Raw genomic sequence first — 21,229 nt, 5'->3', positions numbered from 1 at the left:
CATCAAAGCCCGGACTACAAGACTGCTAAACAGCTTCCTACCACAGGCTGTGAGGCTGCTAAACAGTCACTCTGTACTCACAGTCACTTGGTTCTGCGGCTGGCACGGACACTTTAATAACTGGCACTGGCCACTTTAATAACTGGCACTGGCCACTCAAATCAGCTGCCCCGGACATTTTTATGATTGGTTTATTGTATTTTAACGTTGTGTTTTACCTGCTTTTAACTATTTATACTGTTCCATCAGGGACTGGATTGTTTTTAGTGTTATTATGTGTGAAATGTTTTAAATTTCATGTGCGATGCTCCGCTATTCCCTGGGAAACGTCTTTTCATTTTGCACTGTACAACTGTTGCTTGCAAGATGACAATAAAGGTTGATTGATTGATTGATTGATTGATTGATTGATTGATTGATTGATTGATTACAAATAGAATAATGGGGGATATTTGAATATTTATTACAAGCTAAAAATACTTAAACTACCTATCCATATTTTCCACGGAGCGCCTGGGGAAGGGTTCCGACCTGAAACATCGTCTATCTATGTTCTCCATGAATGCTGCCTGACCAGCTGAGTTACTCCAGCACTTTGACTTTGAGAGTGAAGTTGAATTAGAGGAAGATAATCCCACAATGGCAAAGGACAACTACACCAAAGAATTTAGCGCAGCATTGCAGTTCCTTGTTACTAAAAATAAAAGATATTGTTTAATTGAGTAATATTGAGTAATATTGCAATAGTGTCAATAGAAGCAATTGCTTGTCAATTTCAAATGGCCTCCTGCTATGAAAGTAGTATCTGTGCTTAAGTTTTATGAAAAGTATGACAACTGGGAATGCAACCAAATAGCTGATCTGCTATGTTCTAATTTCCTCCCAGGAAAGATGCAATAAAGACTCCAATGAAGATAACTCTAGCAATCACCTAGTTTCAGCATAAACAGAATTCACTGAACACAAATTGTGCGCATCCCTAAAATGAAATCTTGAACGGTGAACCATACACCCTTTGGTAGGGTTTTGCTCATCATAACTTCAATGCCTCAGTAAGGATCTCAGTGAGCACAAACACTTTTTTTCTATTGGTGCACATCCATTAAAGTAATACATATATGGTTGTCCTTTCCCATTGTGGGATTTTCCTTAAATGTAACTTCACTGTTAAAATGACAATTAAAGTCTATACAGGGTAGACAAAAGTGCTGGAAAAACTCAACTTCCTTCGCTACATAGATGCTGCCGCACCCGCTGAGTTTCTCCAGCACTTTTGTCTACCTTCAATTTTCCAGCATCTGCAGTTCCTTCTTAAACATTAAATTCTATACATTCGGCAACCCTACTCAAGAACAGAAATGAATAAACCTCAACGTCTTCATTTTAAGTCACGTTTCTTCAAGCATATTAAGGACCAATTGTATTCTTCTAATTATAAACAAAAGATCAAAAACTGTCTGCCGAAGGGTCCTGACCTTAAACATCACCTATCCATTTCCTCCAGAGATGCTGCCTGACTCGCTGACTTACTTCAGCATTTTATGTCTATTGGTACAAACCGATATCTGCAGTATAATTTGGTTTAGAGATACAGCACGGAAACAGGCCCTTCAGCCCACCGAGTCTGCGCCGAACAGCGATCACTCCGTACACTAACAGACACAATAGGAACAATTCAGTTTTTTTACTGAATCCAGAATTGAACCTGGGTCTCTGATGCTGTAAGGCAGCAATTCTACCACACTATATTATATGATAAACTGTCCGTTAATTCGCCAAAAATTCCATTGGCAATCTCATCGCCAAGCCAATTTTGACAGCAGATTCAGACGTTACCAGGAATAGAAATGTAGCTAGTAGCTTGAAAATGGAGCTAGTGATGGAACCAGTTGGGGGCGCTGCGAGTCGGCTGCCCTGCCAGCAGCGTGTTTGTTATTTCAACTTTTATTATTATTTTTTAAATGTGTCCAAATGTTTGTTTTAGTGTCTCTCGATATGTCTTGTGTGGGGGGTGGTGGTGGTGGGGGGGGGGGGGGGGGGGGGGGGGGGGGGGCGGGTGGGGGAAGGGAGAAACCGTTCTTCAGTCACTTCATCATGGAGAGGCAATTTTTTTCCATGTCGCTTCTCCGCCTCCCTCGCGGGCCTAACAACTTGGGTTGGAGCGGCCTTTCCCTGAGTCGGGCCTTGAGCTTCAGCAGCTGGCACTGCGTGGACTTTTTCCATTGCGGAGCAGGGCGGGTATTTGCCGGGGGTTGCCAGAATGGAGTGCTCCGATCGCTGTCCTGGTGACTTAGGCATCATGGGGCTGTGCTCTGCGGAGCTTCTAGCCACGGACTTACCATTCCGAGTCTGGGATCGCCGGAGAAGAGCTCCGACCGCCGGCGTGCAGCCTATGACATCCTGAAGCCGGGGTCTCCGGTGGGAAAGTGGCTGATTCGGGCGCTCTTTATGTTCTTATGAACACATCTTTATGTGTTCGACTGTCCCGACGTCGGAGTTTTGATCATCCCGACGAGTGGGCCTGTACATCCAGCTGTCCGTAGCGGCGACTACGGAGGATTTATGGTCCCGACCACGGTGAATGGGGGAGGAGGACTGACAGAACTTTGTTGCCTTCCACCACAGTGAGGAATGCTGTGGTGGATGTTTGTGTTGAATTCTATTGTGTATTGTGTATTCTTTTTTTAAGTGTATCGCTGCTGGCAAATTGATTTCACTGTGCCTTCGTTGATGCATGTGACGAATAAATTTGACTTTGACTTTGAACCGAGTGTAATGGCTTCAGTATTCCAATATTCTTATGGAAAAAAAGTTATTTATCCACAGCAGTATGTTGGCAGGCTGAAAAAAGGGGAAATAGACTTGGAAAAGCAGAAAAGGTACATGGCTGTACTAAGTCATGATATGGCACAGCAGGATTTTGATTATGTTTTAAAGGTTTCAACTGCAAAAATGACTGAATTGAATTGTGGATCACTTGTGCACTTCATCTTTATCAGATTGAGTGCTTGTACATGGTTTTCAAAAACTAGCTCTGTTAGATTAGACAATTAATTCACCTTGAAATTCATGTAAATATTCAAATAATGCAGTAACTTCACAAACCAGTAATGTGTGCAGATGTAAATTCACACTGAAAGCATTCCACATATTCATAACAGCATCTTTCAAAAGGCCCATACTTCTACAAAGTTGATACAAGGAAAACCTTGCAGACTTACTTGTCGTATACTTTAGTCCTTCTGTTATTTATTTGTTTATCAAATTTGTAGCGCCGGTAGTCTTCAAGCCCGTCTTTAATTGCAATAATTACAAGAACCACAACCAATGGCAACATTGTTATCTCCTTTTGAAATGCTTCCACTGATGGCACCCAATTCAGAATCGCTAGAAACAGGAAGTAAAGGTTTGCAGCCCTGAAAAAAGCAAGGACGATAAAACAAATAAGGAATGAAAGGGGACCCAGAATATACACCATAAACATGTTACATGGAGATTCTGGCAAACTGGAAAATGGTAAGTGTGATACCGCTATTGAAAATGAGGTACAGAGACATATTAAGCAATTATAGGCTGGTCAATTCAACTTTTGCAGTAACGAAGAGCTTAGAAATAGTGAAAAGGTGAAAAAAAATAATGGGCACTTGGAAAAAATTGTGTTCGTAAAGGGCAGCCAGCAAAACTTTGATAACCTGAGCAAGTCTTTTTGATGACATTCGAGAAAAAGTGGATGAAGAGAAATGAATGAGGTGGTGTCTATATTGATTTTCAGAGTTATTTGACAAAGTTTTAAGTAAAAAGGAGGTTAGCAAAATTGACTTGTTTTTCCAGATAGGAGGCTGATGGATAACAATATTCTGCATGCTCAGTACTGGGACCATGGGTTAGTTTTGATACATACTAAAGACCTGGATATGGATGTTCAGAGTAAAATCTCAAAACGCAGAAAATTTGATACGGTATAGAACGATCGCAATGGGCTGCATGGATATAGATGGATCAGTAGACAAATGCCATTGAAATGTATTAGACGGAAGCGTTTAGTAATATACTCTTGTCAGATAAAAGAGGAATAGTACGTTGGATCATTCCGAATTGGATCCTTGGAAGGAGTTAATTTCTGGGGATCACTCCACCCATGTTCACCTGGATTGGACACAAAGCAGTCAATCTCACTGCCCATCTGCATCCTGAGTCGGGTGGCGAAGATTCAGTGGTCACGAAGCCTGGCAGTGCATTGGTGAGCCCCTAGCCTAGAATACTCTGGCAGGCAGTGACAGAAAGGAAGACTGGGGATGCAGCTATTTATGCAAGATATTCAGCAATAGTCAGAAACCATTAAAATTGATCTTAACAGTTAAAAAGCTTTAAGTTAAATTAATTTTAAAAACCTAAACATCTACAAAAATATACTTTAACAATGTTTTTTTAGTTACCTATTGAAAACCTGAGAGTTGTTTAGTTTAGTTTAGAGATACAGTCCAGAAACAGGCCCATCGGCCCACAGGGTCCGCTCCGACCAGCGATCCCCGCACATTCACACTATCTAACACCCACTACGGACAATTTTTCCCAAGCCAATTAACCTACAGACCTGTACGTCTTTGGCGTGTGGGAGGAAACTTAAGATCTTGGAGAAAACCCTCGCAGGTCACGGGGAGAACATACAAACAGACAGCACCCATAGTCGGGATCGAACTCGGGTCTCCGGCGCTGCATTTGCTGCAAGGCAGCAACTCTACCGCTGCGTCACCGTGACCGCCCTGTTCTTGGGACAAAGATGTTTGAGGAGAGATTTGATGGAGATGCATAAGATGAGATGGGGTAAATAAAGGAACACTTGTGGTTCAAGGAATTGGCCATTCAGAATTAAACTGGTAGATCAAAAGCACGAGGAAGTTCCTAAGCAAAGTGTGGTTACAATTTGGAACTTGCTTTCTTTGAGACTAGTGGAAACATATTCCATGATTTTCAAAAGTGAATTGGATGGGGGTTTAAGAATATTTTGTAGGACTACATAAAAACCATAATCTAAATGGCACTGATTGACAAAGAAACAACACAAGCTTGAGCAAATGTATTGCCACCAGTGCTGCAACAATGCTAAGATTATTATTTAAAAAATGTGCATACTGGTTACTTTCAAGGATATGTGCATTTTACATCTTAATCATAAAAGATAATATTTGGGATTTCTTTAATCCATTTTTCTAAAGATTTCTATATTCGTTTCCACATCCTCCACATCTTTTAAAGAGCTCCTCAAGGACACATACTCTTAACATTGTTCACAGTGGAAGTGCTGTAGCTCCTGATCACAAGGTGATCCTTGCACACAGAAGATTATATAACTTAAACATTAGCAGCAGGTATTGTGTGAATACCTGCATGTGCAGATTAGCTCAAAAAAACAACTCAACCCTTTTGTAATGCCCCATAATAGAAACACACAGAAATAATGCTAATGCACAGATATGAATAATAATCATGTTGACAGAGCGCCAAAGGGAAGGCAGGAGTTACAGAACTTCACTCACTGTTTTTGGGAAAAGCATAGTTATTCATGATAGAACAGATTAACTGACATGTCAGAAAGATTTTTAAAAATTCACATGAGAAAAATGTTAAAAAATACTCCAAAAATAAATAGTGCAGGTGCTGGAGTTAAACAAACAGTGCTGGAATTCTCAGCAGATAAGATGGTATTAAATGGGGAAAGAATTTGAATTCTTACATTATCTGTTTCATTTGTTAAAAATAATTACCATGCAGGAAACTCGTTGCCATGAACGAACAAAAGAAATGGCATGAAAAATTTGTGACACACAGAAATGTCAGGGACATATCATTATTTTCTCAGTGGCAAACTCAAGTAGTGAAGTTAGAAAGGCGATGACAAACCAGACAGGCTTTAGAGAGACAATACAAGTGTGCCTGGGACACAAATCACAGTGATTCAGTCGGAAATTTATTATTTTTCCTTTTGCATTTTCTATTTACATTTTATTGCCAAGTGATTCTAAAATTATGAAAGTGTTTTCCATTTTACATGTGTGTTGTGACCTAATAAGCACAGCCCAGGACTATGGTTAAAGATAAAACTTGTTGGAAGATTCATCTTTTTTGGAAGAGAAACCATGCTAATGATATTTTTATACAAGTTGCTAAACTTGTGTGATATTCTTTAATATAACTTTAAAATTACCTCAATTAAGCCGAGGAACTATGAGAGCAATGTTTCTGGTCACCAAATATCAATGTATCACAATTGAAAATTGAAACAGCAATTACATTTTTAAGCCAATTCTGTTCCCTGCATGCATCAATGATTCTGACACAGCTATTAAGGGAACAGAGTCCAGTTTTGCAAATGAAACCAAATTAGGGAACGCTGTTAATTGAGAAGATCAGAAGCAAACTGCATAGCAATATTGATGTGGCAATAGTCTAAAAAATGTAGAGGTTGGTCAATGCCAGATGATATGCTAAATTTAATTTCGTAAAATTAGCAGAAGCAATTATACTTTGATTTGATGTAGGTCCATAGTCACAGAAAAGCAGAAGGACTCGGAAGCACAAAAAAGCACGTAAATGAAAAAAGGGCACATACATTTTCAGAGTGAGTAATGATCAGCCTTCATAAGAAAGTGAGGAAACAACATAGTCCAGAAAATGCTCTTAATAAAATCTGCACCTCCATGAAAGACAAACACACATGACTACAAGTTTGTTGCTTCTGGGCATTATTGATTCCTGAATTCCAAGAGAAAAACAATCCACCTCTCTCTAGATTCACACTGTTGCCAGTGCAAGTACAGTCATTCTGACAAACCTCTTATATAACATTTCAGAAATAACAACTTGTACTTTTAGAACTGTTACCATAAAATACAGAAAAATGGTTGGGAAAATTAAAATATTTAGATAATCGAGTTATAGACTGGTAACAGACATTACCTGTGAAACTGCTCAAACAAATTCATTGGAATAAAGTTCAGCAAAGTATACTTGGTTGTTTGAATCCTGTTGGTCTTGTAATTTTTGATGACCTTTTCATATTCTTCAGTGAATCTTCCAAGGCAGGGAATTACTGTTCGATTTTTGTGCCCAATTTTCTGTGAACGGGAATTTTTGAACCATCCAGGGAATGATGAGTTGTAACTATTATTCCTATCTGTAGACAACAGCCTCTGCCATCTGTAACGTGCCCACTGGATAGGGTTTGCCATCTTCATAAATCCTGACCGGCAGGTATATCTGGACAGTCTGGAGCAACCAGCGCTCAGCTAGAAAAACAAAGAATAAAGTCAAATCAAATAGCTCTTTTTTTTTCAGAATTAAAATAAATGAAAACGTTTTAATCACGCATGACTGCATAAATACTTCTCAATCCTGCTTTAATTTAAGAAAAAGTTAAACTCATCTTTATTTGGAAAACATAATGAATGAACCTAACAGAAAAGCCAAATTGATCAGCATTGGCCACATATCTCAGACCTATGAGGAAGTGTAGATTGTATGTCGAGTGCATAACATGGTGAGGAACAGCATTATCCAAAATACAAAATGTCCCGCAACTATAGATACACCACAAAATGTCACTCACAACAGAATGTGATATTTTAATGGATTTAAAAACATTTTTGTAATGAACAGATTCTTAAATGGTAGAATGAACAGACCAGAGACATCAACTGTCATTTTACAAAATTAAATATCATAATTTTATGGTATCGCCCCCCTCCCCCACAAAAAGAATAGATGGTCTCTGAAAGGTGATGGTGGAGGTAGGAACAGCAGCAACATTTTAGAAACAGGTGGTCAGGATGCTCAATCAGCAGCTCATGGTGAAAAAAAACTGTGTAAATTAAGAACATGTATTCTAAGGGCTCAACTGCAATGTAGTAAAAATATGTAAACTGGGGCACACGTGCATGGAATTATTAAACTGATTATTAAGATCTTGGTGCACCTTGCTGAGATAATGGGAATTTGCAATTCATTTTAGACATCATGGTAAAGGAAATATAAAATTCTAAATACAAAATTTGCGTTAAATGAAAATATACAGAAGTTTTGCGGCATAGTAACAAACCTTCCAGTCACACGGGCGAATGCCAGTGTTTAATGCTCAGTGTAAACATTCTCCCATCTGATCTCCTCAGCCCTATGAAAATTGAAATTGCAAATCTGAAAGAAAACCAGAATATGCTGGAAAGACTCGTTAGGTCAGGCAGCATTTACAAAGAGAGAAATCTTTCAGGTACAAGATCAGAACTAGGAAAGCGAGTGAACTAGTTAGTTTTCAATAGCAGAGATGGTGGGTGAGGGAATGGAGAAGCAAAATAATTAACTCTGATGGGCTGAGATCAAATTGGTTTGGTAAAATAGCAGTTAGGATAGTGACAGTATATCCGATACTGTAGGGGGCGCTCCTCTGTGTGCAGCCATGTCAGCAGCACGTCAGTTTTTCCAGCTTTTTTTTATTTTTTAGTATGTTTTAAAGTCTGTATTTAATGTTTCTTTGTGTGTTTTGTGTGGGGGATGGTGTGGGGGGGTGAGGGGGAAACCGCTTCGGTCGCCTCCTCCATGGAGAGGCGACTTTTTCCAGGTCGCCTCCCCCGTGGCCTAACATCAAGGATCGACGCAGCCTTTCCCGGAGACGCGCCCGGGGCTTCAGCGGCGGGCGCAGCGTGGGCTCTCGGCGTGGAGCGGGTGAGCCCTCGCTGGGGCTCGCTGGAGGGGAGCGCTCCGTTTCGCTGGCCCGGGGCAGCCGGCAGCCTGAAGTCGCAGCCTGAAGCCGCGGTCTGCAGAGCTCCAGCTGGTGCGGCGTCTACAGCCCGGCATCCCTCGTGGGGGACCCGGGGGAAGAAGAAGCCATCACTGCCGGCCCGCGGCCAACTTCTACCGCGGGTGCGGCATGGACTTACCATCACCCCTGGAGGGGAGCTTCGACCGCCGGCCCTGCAGTCTACGGTGCTTCTGGCTGCGGCGGAGACTTTAAATCTCGACCGCCGGCCTGCGGCCTACAACAATCTAAAGCCGCGGTCTCCGGTGGGGAAGAGCCGATCCTGGACTGACTGGACTCTGGTCCTGTACACGGGGGGGAAATGGAGGAGGACTGGCCAAATATTTGTGCCTTCCATCACAGTGATGAATGCTGTGGTGGATGTTTGTGTTACAGTTTTATTGTGTGTTCTTTATTATTGTACTGCTGCTGACAACCCAAATTTCCACCAACCCTGGTTGTGTGGCAATAAATTATATCTATCTATCTATCTATATGTTCTTAATAGAAAGACTGAGACAAGCCCAGCAAACCAGATTATACCATGAGCAAAATGATGACAGACTGATTCTGTCAATGGCCAGATCAGATGCAGATGGAAAGAAAGATTGAGATACCAAAATTAGAGAACTCAATATCGATTCTAGAAGACCATAGCACACCCAGGCGGAAGATGACATCATCTTCAATCTGGGCACGTCATATCATTCTGAATGTGATATCAGATTCTCTAACTTCTGATCGCCGCTCACTCTTACTTTCTCTATCATGACTGGCCATTTCTGTTTGCCATCATTATAGTTCAGTTTTTTATTTTTCTAGTTGTGTAGTCTGGTTTGTCTGGTTAGCAACACAACACAAATAAAGCCACATTATCTGATTCAAACTGCTACTCAAACTGTTACATTAACTTACATGTTACATTTGGTTGTCCTTTCAAAGATATTCCCTTTATTTTAATTTTCCCTCCCCCACCTTTCTGCTATCGAAAACGAAGGGGTGCCAGTGGATGTAGTGTATCTAGACTTTCAGAAAGCCTTTGATAAGGTCCTGCACGGGAGACTGGTGACTAAAATTAGAGCACATGGTATTGGGGGTAGGGTGTTGACATGGATAGAAAATTGGTTGGCAGACCGAAAGCAAAAAGTAGGAGTGAACGGGTCCTTTTCAGAATAGCAGGCAATGGCTAGTGGAGTGCCGCAAGGCTCGGTGTTGGGGCCGCAACTGTTTACCATATATATTAATGATTTGGAAGAGGGAATTAGGAGCAACACTAGCAAGTTTGCGGATGACACAAAGCTGGGTGGCAGTGTGAACTGTGAAGAGGATGTTAGGAGGTTGCAGGGTGACCTTGACAGGTTAAGTGAGTGGGCAGATGCGTGGCAGATGCAGTATAATATAGATAAATGTGAGGTTATCCACATTGGCGGCAAAAACAAGGGGACAGATTATTATCTCAATGGGGTTAGGTTAAATAAGGGGGAGGTGCAGCGAGACCTGGGCGTCCTTGTACACCGGTCACTGAAAGTTGGCTTACAGGTACAGCAGGCAGTGAAGAAAGCTAATGGAATGTTGGCCTTCATAACAAGAGGATTTCAGTATAGGAGTAAAGAGGTTCTTCTGCAGTTGTATAGGGCTCTGGTGAGACCACATCTCGAGTGGTACATTGTGTTCAGTTTTGGTCTCCTAATTTGAGGAAGGACATCCTTGTGATTGAGGCGGTGCAGCGTAGGTTCACGAGATTGATCCCTGGGATGGCGGGACTGTCATATGAGGAAGGATTGAAAAGACTAGGCTTGTATTCACTGGAGTTTAGAAGGATGAGGAGGAATCTTATAGAAACATATAAAATTATAAAAGGATTGGACAAGCTAGATGCAGGAGGAATGTTCCCAATGTTGGGCGAGTCCAGAACCAGGGACCGCAGTCTTAGAATAAAGGGGAGGTCATTTAAGACTGAGGTGAGAAAAAACTTTTTCACCCAGAGAGTTGTGAGTTTGTGGAATTCCCTGCCACAGAGGGCGGTGGAGGCTAAGTCACTGGATGGATTTAAAAGATAGTTAGATAGAGCTCTAGGGGCTAATGGAGTCAAGGGATATGGGGAGAAGGCAGTCACGGGTTATTGATAGGGGACGATCAGCCATGATCACAATGAATGGCGGTGCTGGCTCGAAGGGCCGAATGGCCTCCTCCTGCACCTATTTTCTATGTTTCTATGTCTATTGTTCCTGGGCTTTCGAATTACTGAACCAGGCCGTGATGCAACCAGTTAATATTCTCTCTACTGTACACGTTCAAGGTGGTATTCATCGACATACCAAATTTCCTCAACCTTTTAAAAAGTAAAGGCCCTTGATGGGCTTTCTTTATGATTGCATCAATGTGTTGGACCCAAGACAATTTTTCAGAGATCTGCATGCCCAGGAACTTGAAGTTGTTGACTCTCTCCACCATTGACACGCCGATGAAAGCTGGTTTGTGGATTCAGAATTCGCCATTAGATTTAGTTGCAACAATCTTGCACCAATTTTCTTGTAGAAGCGCGTAGAAATAGCTTTACCATGTTCACCATATTTGTTTATCACAATCAGTTCCGAAGGACCACATTGTGATCCTTATTCTAGATTGCATTTTGCATGTTCTTTGAGTTCTGGGAGATGAACTATACTTGGCTTCTTCTCTCCTTAATTTGTTGATGAAGAGAGTAACAGAGTCAGGGTGGAAGCTGCTGATTGTTCTCTGGTGGTTTCTGTGTAAAATTAATGTCTGTGACTTGACGTCTAACTGTTATTTACCTTGCAGTTAAAGGCCTACAGCATTAACTATGTTCTCTGTTATTGGCCAGTTAGTAATACTACGATGGATTAACAAGTAACATACCCAACATAGCTCCCATTGTCTAGTCTGCTTCTAACTGAATTAAATCACAAAGCAATATAAAGAATACTGGAATAAGGAAGATTCTGGTAGAAATCAGAGGATGTGGAGAGCTTAGTATTAAATGTGGGATTGATCGATGGGGGGGGAAATATCTGAAAGATACGGTACAGTTTTGTGTACCAATGTTTTCTTTAAAAGTACTTGGGCACAGATGCCAGGATGCATAAATGCTTGTACGGCTACAATGGGGAGGAACCATATTCACAGATGACACAACAATCACAAACCCCCCCTCTTTCATCCTCTTTCGTCTTCTTTCCCTTCCTCCCTTCCCCCCTTCCCCAACAAAAAATAAAAATCACATATTACTCAGGTCATTTGAAGATCAGGAGGTCCTGCAATGGGGACACCTCTACGATCCATCACACTTGAGATATTTCATGAACGTTGTAGAACCCCACTGGATCCTAGCTTATGTTTCAGTTAATGTCTGAAGGTACCATTGATTTTCACAAACTTCAGCCCAATCCTCAGGGAGGGAATCCAATACCAACACGGCAGCTAGATATTTCATTTCAGAAGCTGGTACATTCTGATTGCATTGAATCCCCCTAAGGCTATGGAACAAAAAAGAGAAAATCCAACAAAGTGTAAAAGGAATCCAGGGGAGAGCGGGGTCAATTGATTGCAGCTGCTGGCTGCACTCCCAGCACTGAACTTGCAACCTGACTTTGAAATTCACCAAGATGCATGACACACAAGTGAATCACAGCATTAAGATAACAACAAAGCGTAGATATCAGAAAGGATGCTGCAATATAAAATGTATAAAATGGGAACGGTTAGGGCAGATAACAAATAGGTTCAGAGGAAAGTGTGCATTGCAAACTATTCAAGACAAGGCAAGGGGGAAAAGATTTACTATAAGCCGAGGGGCAATCTCTTCACAAAGAGGGTAGTATATTCATAGATCGAGCTGTCAGAGAAAATGATTAAGTACAATAAAAAAAAATTCAAAACTTTATCCATGTTGCAATTGTATCTGCACCTTCTCCGCCAGTCCATTCATCACTCTGACCACTCAAATTTCTTTTAAATTCTCTTCGCTCACATTAAACCCATGCCCTCAAGTTCTAGACACCCCTGCCTTTGACTACCGATCCTATCTATGCCTCGCATCATTTTATAAACCTCGATAAGATCATGTCTCAAACCCAGGCTATTCAAACTCTCCTTATAAATACAGCCTCCATTCCAAATTGGAAAGCTGACGAGTATCAAATGTGAGAATGCAAAATTGTGTGGAAATAATACTTACAACTGATGAACAGAAACAGCCTAAGATAATCAGTGCAATGTGACATGGCATTTAGATGGTCATACGAAGGCCTGCAGTTCTATTGCCAATGAGTGATCAGCAGTAATTAGATAGGATATTCAACACTTTTAGCGGCTAGCTATATAAAATCTCAAGTCAAACAATTATTGGGAATTGAGAATTGGAAATTACAAATCAGTTACGTCGAGCTGATTAGCAAAAACAGAGGGAGCTTGAATTTTCCTTTACTCATTCCATGAAGTGTGTGCCTAAAAATTAAAACACCGAAGCCTAAACTTTGAACCGGGCAATTCGTAGAGTATACGGTAAAGAAGAAAGTGTGAGGTGCAAAGAGCAATACGTATAAAGCAGGACCCAGTGTCCTGGAAACTGTCTAAATATGAACAATAGAATAGAATTGTTCTTTATATGTGACAAGTCACAGTGAAATTATTTGCTTACATACCTTGCCAAGGTATGCAAATAGTCGCCCATAAAAGGCGAACAATGTTACAGATTCCCCCCCCCCCCCCCCACCTTGCACCAGTTCCACCATTGTTATTCCCCCTCCCTCATGGCAGTCCCCCCCATGCTGGAGGTCCCCGTTGCTCTTCCCCCTCGCTCACTTCGGTTCCCCCCACACCGGGTCCTCCTTTGTTCCTTCTCTCAAGCAATAAAACACCTCTTCACAGAATAAAGGAATTAAATTACATTTATAGACAGATACCCAAATGAAAAGGATCTTTGAGATTAAAAAAGGAATCAAGCATCTCAAGAATAAATAGGGCTAGTGATAATGACATATTCTAATCAATGGTAGCAAATTATTTGACATTGTGAACCATCCAAACCAAACAGAGAGCAGTGAATTATTTGAGCATTCAAGTGCCTAAATTGTCACAGAAGTGCATTAATTGATCCATTGTTTGCTCATTACAGTGACTGAACTCAGATGCTTGAAAACATGTTGATAACGTGATATTTTCTCTATTTTTATGCTAGTTTCGTTTTCTCACATTTAATTTAGCATTTTGGAGATCTGCAAAGGAAGATAACCGAAGAAAATAAGGTAAAGAGTCTGTTTACATTAGTTAAATCTGCACATACATCACGCTAATGCGAGAATGAAACCACTGCATCACTCCAGAAGGAGAATGAACCCAGTCTGCTGAAGCTTGATAAAGATCTCTCCCACCAAGGACAGAACAAGAACTCATCCTAATACAATACCAGTGTGCTTCCCCATCCCAAATACTTCCATTCAATTTTTAACTAATTATTTTATATAAAATGTAAAAATGTTATTGAAATTATGTAAAAAACTGGTCAAGCAAATATCACATGTCTACAGATGGAGCTGTTTTGAGACTGAACAGATCCACAAATGTTTAAGAAGGAACTGCAGATGCTGGAAAATCGAAGGTAGACAAAAATGCTGGAGAAACTCAGCGGGTGAGGCAGCATCTATGGAGCGAAGGAAATAGGCGACGTTTCGGGTCGAGACCCTTCTTCAGACAATCACAGATGTAACCTGTTTATTCTAGTGGTGCAATAAAACAAAAATAAAAATTCTTCTTAATGTGTTCAATATTATCATCAAATAACCAAATTTTCTAAAAGATCAATCAAAATGATTGAGCAGTACATTCAGCTATGAAATGTCAAAAAGACATACAGGCTTAATTTTTGATTTGAGATTTAACAAGGCACTTTACGCAAGATATATAATTGTTGTCTATTTATCAATGGCCATCTAAGCAATTACAGAAGCAATTGTAGAAAGGTGCAAACCTGTCTTTAACAAAGAACACAATGGACACAAATTTCTATACGGAAGTTCCTTGTCTGTATTTTCACTCTTCTTGAGGTAAATATTGCACAGGCGCACAATAAAATCACTCAGCTCCAGTTAATCAATATAAAAATTCTATCTAACAATACATTATTTGAAAAAATATATACATACTTGCTTTTTGAAAAGTATGATCATTTTTGATTCAGGTGTGTGATGCTAGTCCAATGCATTACGTTACTTGTACATTGTAACTTTCCATTTTCCCCACTCTCAATTTGCATTACTCTCAGCTCTCGAGTGTCCCGCATTTGAGCCGTATTTCAGAATGACACTTTATTGCAGTGCTGAGGGAGAAGAAATCCTTTTGCTATCAGTTACACTACATTAGTTAAGTGGAAGGATATAAAGAAAAACAGAGATAAGAAATGGTATGCCTATGAAAGATCTAACAAAATTGATGCTCGCTTCACTACTTTGCATCTTCTTACATTGAAGACAATGTTTATGACAGATTTCACGTAGACCGAACGCTAAATGCAGATCAGTGGGTGGCCAGCAGAATGTGCTGACATTTCAATGATCAGAGCGTGCCATTAATTTAAAAAAATGTTAAATGCTCTCACGTGCAATCTGCTCCCGAACATGTCAATAATCTTTCTGTACTAATCAATTACATCGGACAATAATTGTGACAAAACCATTTTCACTACTTCTAAACCAGGTGATAATACCGCACACTCTGAACAGTCTAAGTATCCAGAATATCAAATCCTTTCACCACTGTGATTAACAAAATTACTTTAAAGCGTTTGCGTTTCTAGATACTAAACAAGGTGGAAACAAGGAATTGCAGATGATGGCTTACAAAAAAAAGACATAATGTGCTGGAGTAACTCAGAGTTAGCATCTCTGGAAAAAATGGATAGGTGATGTGTCAGGTCGGGACTCTTCTCAAGAATGTGTTCTCACCCCCCTTCTTTACTCCTATTTACCCACGACTGTGCAGCTAAACACAAATCCAACTCAATTTACAAATGTGCAGATGACACCAACATAGTGGACCGGATATCAAATAATGACACGATAGAGTACAGGAATTAGATTGAGAACTTCATAAACAGTTGCCAAGACAACAACCTTTGCCTCAATGACAGCAAGATACAGGAGATTGTGATTGACTTCAGGAAGCGAAGCGGTTCACATACCCCACTATACATTGACGGCACCGAAGTAGACATGTTTGAAATATTCAGGTTCTTAGGAGTAAATATCAACAGTACTTGTCCTGGATCAGCCATATCAATGCAATAGGCAAGAAAGCACAACAAAGCCTTTACTTCTTTAAGGGCCTGTCCCACTTAGGTGACTTATTTTGCGAATGCCAGAGTCTTGTTGAATCGCCGAAAAAGTGAATGTGTCAAACGCATCCTACGGCTATGCAGAAGACATCCTACGACTATGTAGGACAAGTTATGACTGTCTACGACTTAATCGGCGATGGACTCGTGACAATTGGCGACCCAATAGTGGGGACTGAAGACGACCACCTTGGACTTAACAGACGACTACACCCACGATAACAGAAAGCAAGCTACGACAGGCTACGGCTCTATAGTTGTAAGATCACCAAAAAAAATGACGTTAGATTTTTCAAACATGTTCTTTTAAATTCAGTGTATTGCTTCTTTTAGTGTTAGATTTATCGAGATGTATAAAAATAAATTTACAAAGCTTTTCAAGTCAAGAATAGAACCTAAAACGGAATGGATTATATTTGGAATAATAGTAGAAGATATCAATTTAAATAAAGACCAAAACGTTTTTTTTAATTATGGGTTAATAATTGGAAAGAAATTGATACTTAAATTTTGGAAAAATACAGCTATACCAACTGTTAAAATGTGGATTAGGAATATGATGGACATAGTTATACATGCTATATTTAAGAGGGAGTTAGATGTGGCCCTTGTGGCTAAAGGGATCAGAGGTTATGGAAAGAAGGCAGGTACGGGATACTGAGTTGGATGATCAGCCATGATCATATTGAATGGCGGTGCAGGCTCGAAGGGCCGAATGGCCTACTCCTGCACCTAATTTCTATGTTTCTATGTTTCTATAGCACGCCTTGAAGAAATGAGACTCCGACTAATAGATAAATATGACCAATTCTTAAGGAGTTGGTCTCCTTTCATCGACTTTTTGGAATCATGTGATGCAACGGTACCGTAAAGATTGCTGATTTCAGTTCATGCCGTGGATAGATCTACATCTCCGAATAAAGATTTGAAAATTTCTCCTATTTCTACTTCCCACTTTTTCTTTTTTTATATAAACACTTCACGTTTTTCTATTCTCTACCATCTATTTTTCCTCTTTCCATTGTTTTCTTTTTCTTGTCTTGCTTACTTCTGTGTCTTGTCTTGCCAAGTTCTGTGCCTTCCACCACAGTGATGAATGCCGTGGTGGATGTTTGTGTTACATTTTTATTGTGGTTGTGTGTTCTTTATTATTGTACCGCTGCTGACAACCCAAATACCACCGACCCTGGTTGTGTGGCAAATAAATTCTATCTATCTACTTCCTTTTCAAAACATAAAACTAGAGGTTGTACATAGAATGGATTACGGTATGACATAGTTGGCGCCTAAAATTAGGTTCCACTGTATTGTTTTGTACTGTATTAACTTCTAATAAAATAAACAAAACAAAAAAATAAAAATAAAAATAAAATCCTTTTAAATGCAGTGCATTTGAAGTGCTTGTGTCTGTTTTCTTCATCAAAATAAATGTGAAAAGTCAAACTTTACAGTGCATTCCTTCCTTGCGTTTGTGTGTGTTTCAATGATCTCAATATATGAGAAATGAAATATGAGATATGAGATATAAGTGATGACATGAGGGACTACTATGAAAAAGAATGATATTCATACATCAATTTGAGATTAAAAAGTCAGGGATTTCCTTTATTGGTAATGAAACATACAAAAGTCTTATAAACCATCAAATGTTGATAACAGCCCGGAGGGTGGTGTTGAGGGTAGTGCCCTGCCCTTTCGCTGAAACCTTCTCCTCGGAGCCATGTCGCACACCGTCTGATCCACTGAAAGACAAATTGTGCCAAGACCGCGCACTGGAATGACGGTGTTTACTGCTGTTTACATACCTTTTTTCGCAATGAGCCAATAAATGTTTTGGCGACCATATTGAGGCCGCGACTAGTTCCCAGAACGCGGGAACTCCTCACGACCATGAAGGAGACCACCTACGACCATGTGGCGACCATGTGCCGATCTTGTGACGAGCGCAGAGTTTCCTAAACTCGCCAAAGAAGTCGCCATAGTGAGACAGGCCCTTTAGAAGGCTTAGGAAGTTTGGCATTCCCCCAACTACTCTCACCAACTTCTACAGAAGCACCATAAAAATAATTTTATCACGATGCATCAGAGCATGGTTTGGGAACAGCACCACCCAAGACCACAACAAATTGCAGAGCTGTGGATGTTGCCCAGATCAATCTCCCTTCCATTGACTCCATCTATACTTCACGCTGCCACAACAAGACCACCAGCATAATCAAGGACAAGTCTCACCCAGATCACTCCCTCTTCTCCCCTGTATCAGGTAAGAGGTAAGGAAGTGTGAAAACACATAGCTCCAGATTCAGGAGCAGTTTCTTCCCAGCTGTTATCAGGCAACTAAACCATCCTATCACCGACTAGCGGTCCAGACCTACCATCTATTTCTTTGGAGACCTTTGAAGTATCGTCTGTCGGAGATAGACACAAAATGCTAGAGTAATTCAGCGGGACAGGCAGCATCCCTGGAGAGAAGGAATGGGTGATGTTTCGGGTCAAGAGCCTTCTTCAGTGATGGGTCCTTCTCTCCAGAGATGCTGCCTGTCCCGCTGAGTTACTCCAGCATTTTGTGTCTACGTTCGGTTTGAACCAGCATCTGCAGTTCTTTCCTACACATATCTTCTGTCGGACTTTACCTTGCACCAAACGTTATTCCCTTATCCTGTATCTGTATACTGTTGACGGCTTGATTGTAATCACGTAGTCTTTTCGCCGACTGGATCGCACGCAACAAAGCAGCTTTTCACTGCACCTCGGTGCATGTGACATTAATAAACTAAACTTATTCAGCTCCTAGGAAAGCAGTTAAAAAAGAGACATATCTAGATTTTTTGTGATGTGGCAAACACAATGTCGTTACGCATGCCTTATAGACCACATCAAATAAAGTGGGGTTCATCATATATGCGTATGGAAACACACATACCATTGCATTGTGCATTTAATAGAAACATATTTCTATCCCTTGACAGCTGAATATTCAAACTAGTAACGGTGACAAATTTAAAAAGGAATAACTTCCATTTACATAATGTGTTTTAAGTCACCTCCAGGGCATCCTAAAGTACTTTCAAGCCCATGCACAACCTTTTGAAGTATATTCACTGTAAGGTGGGGACACGAACACCATGTAAGAAATCATTATGGTGTACTGGCAAAATAGTATGCATCTTCTGACTGCAGCATAATACATAAAAGTGCAACACAATAAAATACCTATGGGGCAAAATCTTATAAACATAGAAGCAACATTGATGCATTCACCACTCAAATGAAAACTGATAATTTATAACTCAACTCAGTTCACCTGCCATTGATCCATATCTCATGATACCCAATTCACTATAAATCGTCTCTATTTTGCTTTGGTTCGCCATCCACAGCCATTTGGAAGGGTGCTTCAAATTTCAACTTCCATTGCTTAGAAACCACATCTTGATAAACCATGATTAAATGTGCACATGTTTTATGGTCGAAGAATCCAATTGCAATATCAAAAGAGTGATGTTTTCAAATTCATTATTTACTGATTGACACTCAATTATGATTAATTACATTTGTAGATCACAGGCCTTCGGATGAATGATACCATTGGTGTCAGCACTGCTCAATGGATGGATGCACCGTTTATAAAATAGATTCTATTTTGGGACGATCTGAATGTGACCTTTTAGAATATTTTCACATGAATCTCCATTTATCTTAAATTTATTACAATGTCACCATAATCCTGACATCATGAAACTAAATGTCATAAATTGTAAACTATCAAGCAACAACCATCTATTAATTAATAACGGCCACACAACTTGATTTAATTCAGAATTTGTGGCTGGAAGTCAACCAAGAAAGCACTAAAAAATGCACAATTAATATTGTTAAACAGTATATTGACTACTGCTAGTCACTGAAGACACTTGGTGCCTCCTGAATGGATGAATGTGTGGGAAAGGTAATTCACCGCAAGTAGATTCTGTCCTTTTTCAAAAATAAATCACTTACACCTATTAGTGTCATAGAGTCATGGAGTGATACAGTGTGGAAACAGGCCCTTCGGCCCAACTTGCCCACACCAGCCAACATGTCCCAGCTGCACTAATCCCACCTGACTGAGGTCCCACCCAGTTACACTGGTACTTGTGATCTAGAAAAATGTGATCTCTAAAAAAATGAGATAGCAAGTAAAGTGCTTTTTTAAAAGGCTGTCAAGAGTAATTTAGTCAATGGTAGTTATTGAATCAATGTCCATGAGCTTGTATTAACAATAATAAAAACATTCAAAACACATTAAGACTACTGCAAAATTTAAATGTAACCAATTAATAAAAAGATTGTGATACTGTGTAACAGAATGCTAAAAAACAATATGGGAAAACATTACTAATTGCAAAACATCTACTAGCCTGACCTGGTCTAGCTCGCATACAACTCCAGACCCTCAGCAAAAGTGGTTGACTCAATTGTCCTCTGAAAATACCATCGAGCCAGTCAGTTGCAGTGCCAATTAAAGTGAACCACAAGTGCTGGGCCTTCTTACAATGCCCAAATATGAACATAAGAAATAAAAGTACACCACTTGATCCCACTAGCTTGCACTGCCATTCAACAAGATCATGATTGATTTCCTCCTTCCAACATTGTTTTTCTGCCCTATCCCAACACCCTTTGATTGCTTGGCAGACCTCAGTCAGTGTGGATTGATAACAACATCTCCACCTCACTCACCATTAACACAGGTGCTTCTCAAGGCTGCGCGATTCACCCCCTGCTCTACTCTCTTTACACGGATAAGTGGGTGGGCAAGCATTCTGAAGGAACTGCAGATGCTGGTTTAAACTGAAGATGAACTCAAAATGCCGGAGTAACAGAACAGGCAGCATCTCTGGAGAGAGGAATGGGTGACATTTCGGGTCGAGACCCTTCTTCAGGCCAGAGTCAAGGGAAAGGGAAACAAGAGGTATAGACGGTGATGTAGAGGGTTATAGAACTAATGAAAAGAGCAAGAGGAATCACAGGAGCATAGAAACATAGAAAATAGGTGCAGGAGTAGGCCATTCGATATGATCATGGCTGATCATCCAACTCAGTATCCT

The 21,229-nt window shown here is 40.3% G+C and overlaps 1 protein-coding gene across 2 annotated transcripts in view; it reads right to left on the bottom strand.

Annotated features, from left to right (window-relative positions):
- atp10d (ATPase phospholipid transporting 10D (putative)) overlaps positions 1-21,229 on the bottom strand; it is a 152,229-nt gene that overhangs the window by 66,264 nt on the left and 64,736 nt on the right. For both annotated transcript variants that reach the window (XM_033028123.1, XM_033028114.1), the window contains 2 exons: positions 6,958-7,286; positions 3,222-3,416 (listed from right to left, as the gene is read on the bottom strand). In XM_033028123.1, the coding sequence (XP_032884014.1) occupies positions 3,222-3,416; positions 6,958-7,235 (473 nt within the window). In that variant the 5' untranslated portion in view covers positions 7,236-7,286. The remainder of the gene's footprint in view (positions 1-3,221; positions 3,417-6,957; positions 7,287-21,229) is intronic.

This window comes from Amblyraja radiata, chromosome 1 (assembly GCF_010909765.2).
Source record: "Amblyraja radiata isolate CabotCenter1 chromosome 1, sAmbRad1.1.pri, whole genome shotgun sequence".
Lineage (NCBI taxonomy): Eukaryota > Metazoa > Chordata > Chondrichthyes > Rajiformes > Rajidae > Amblyraja > Amblyraja radiata.
This window is presented reverse-complemented; position numbering and strand designations above follow the sequence as displayed.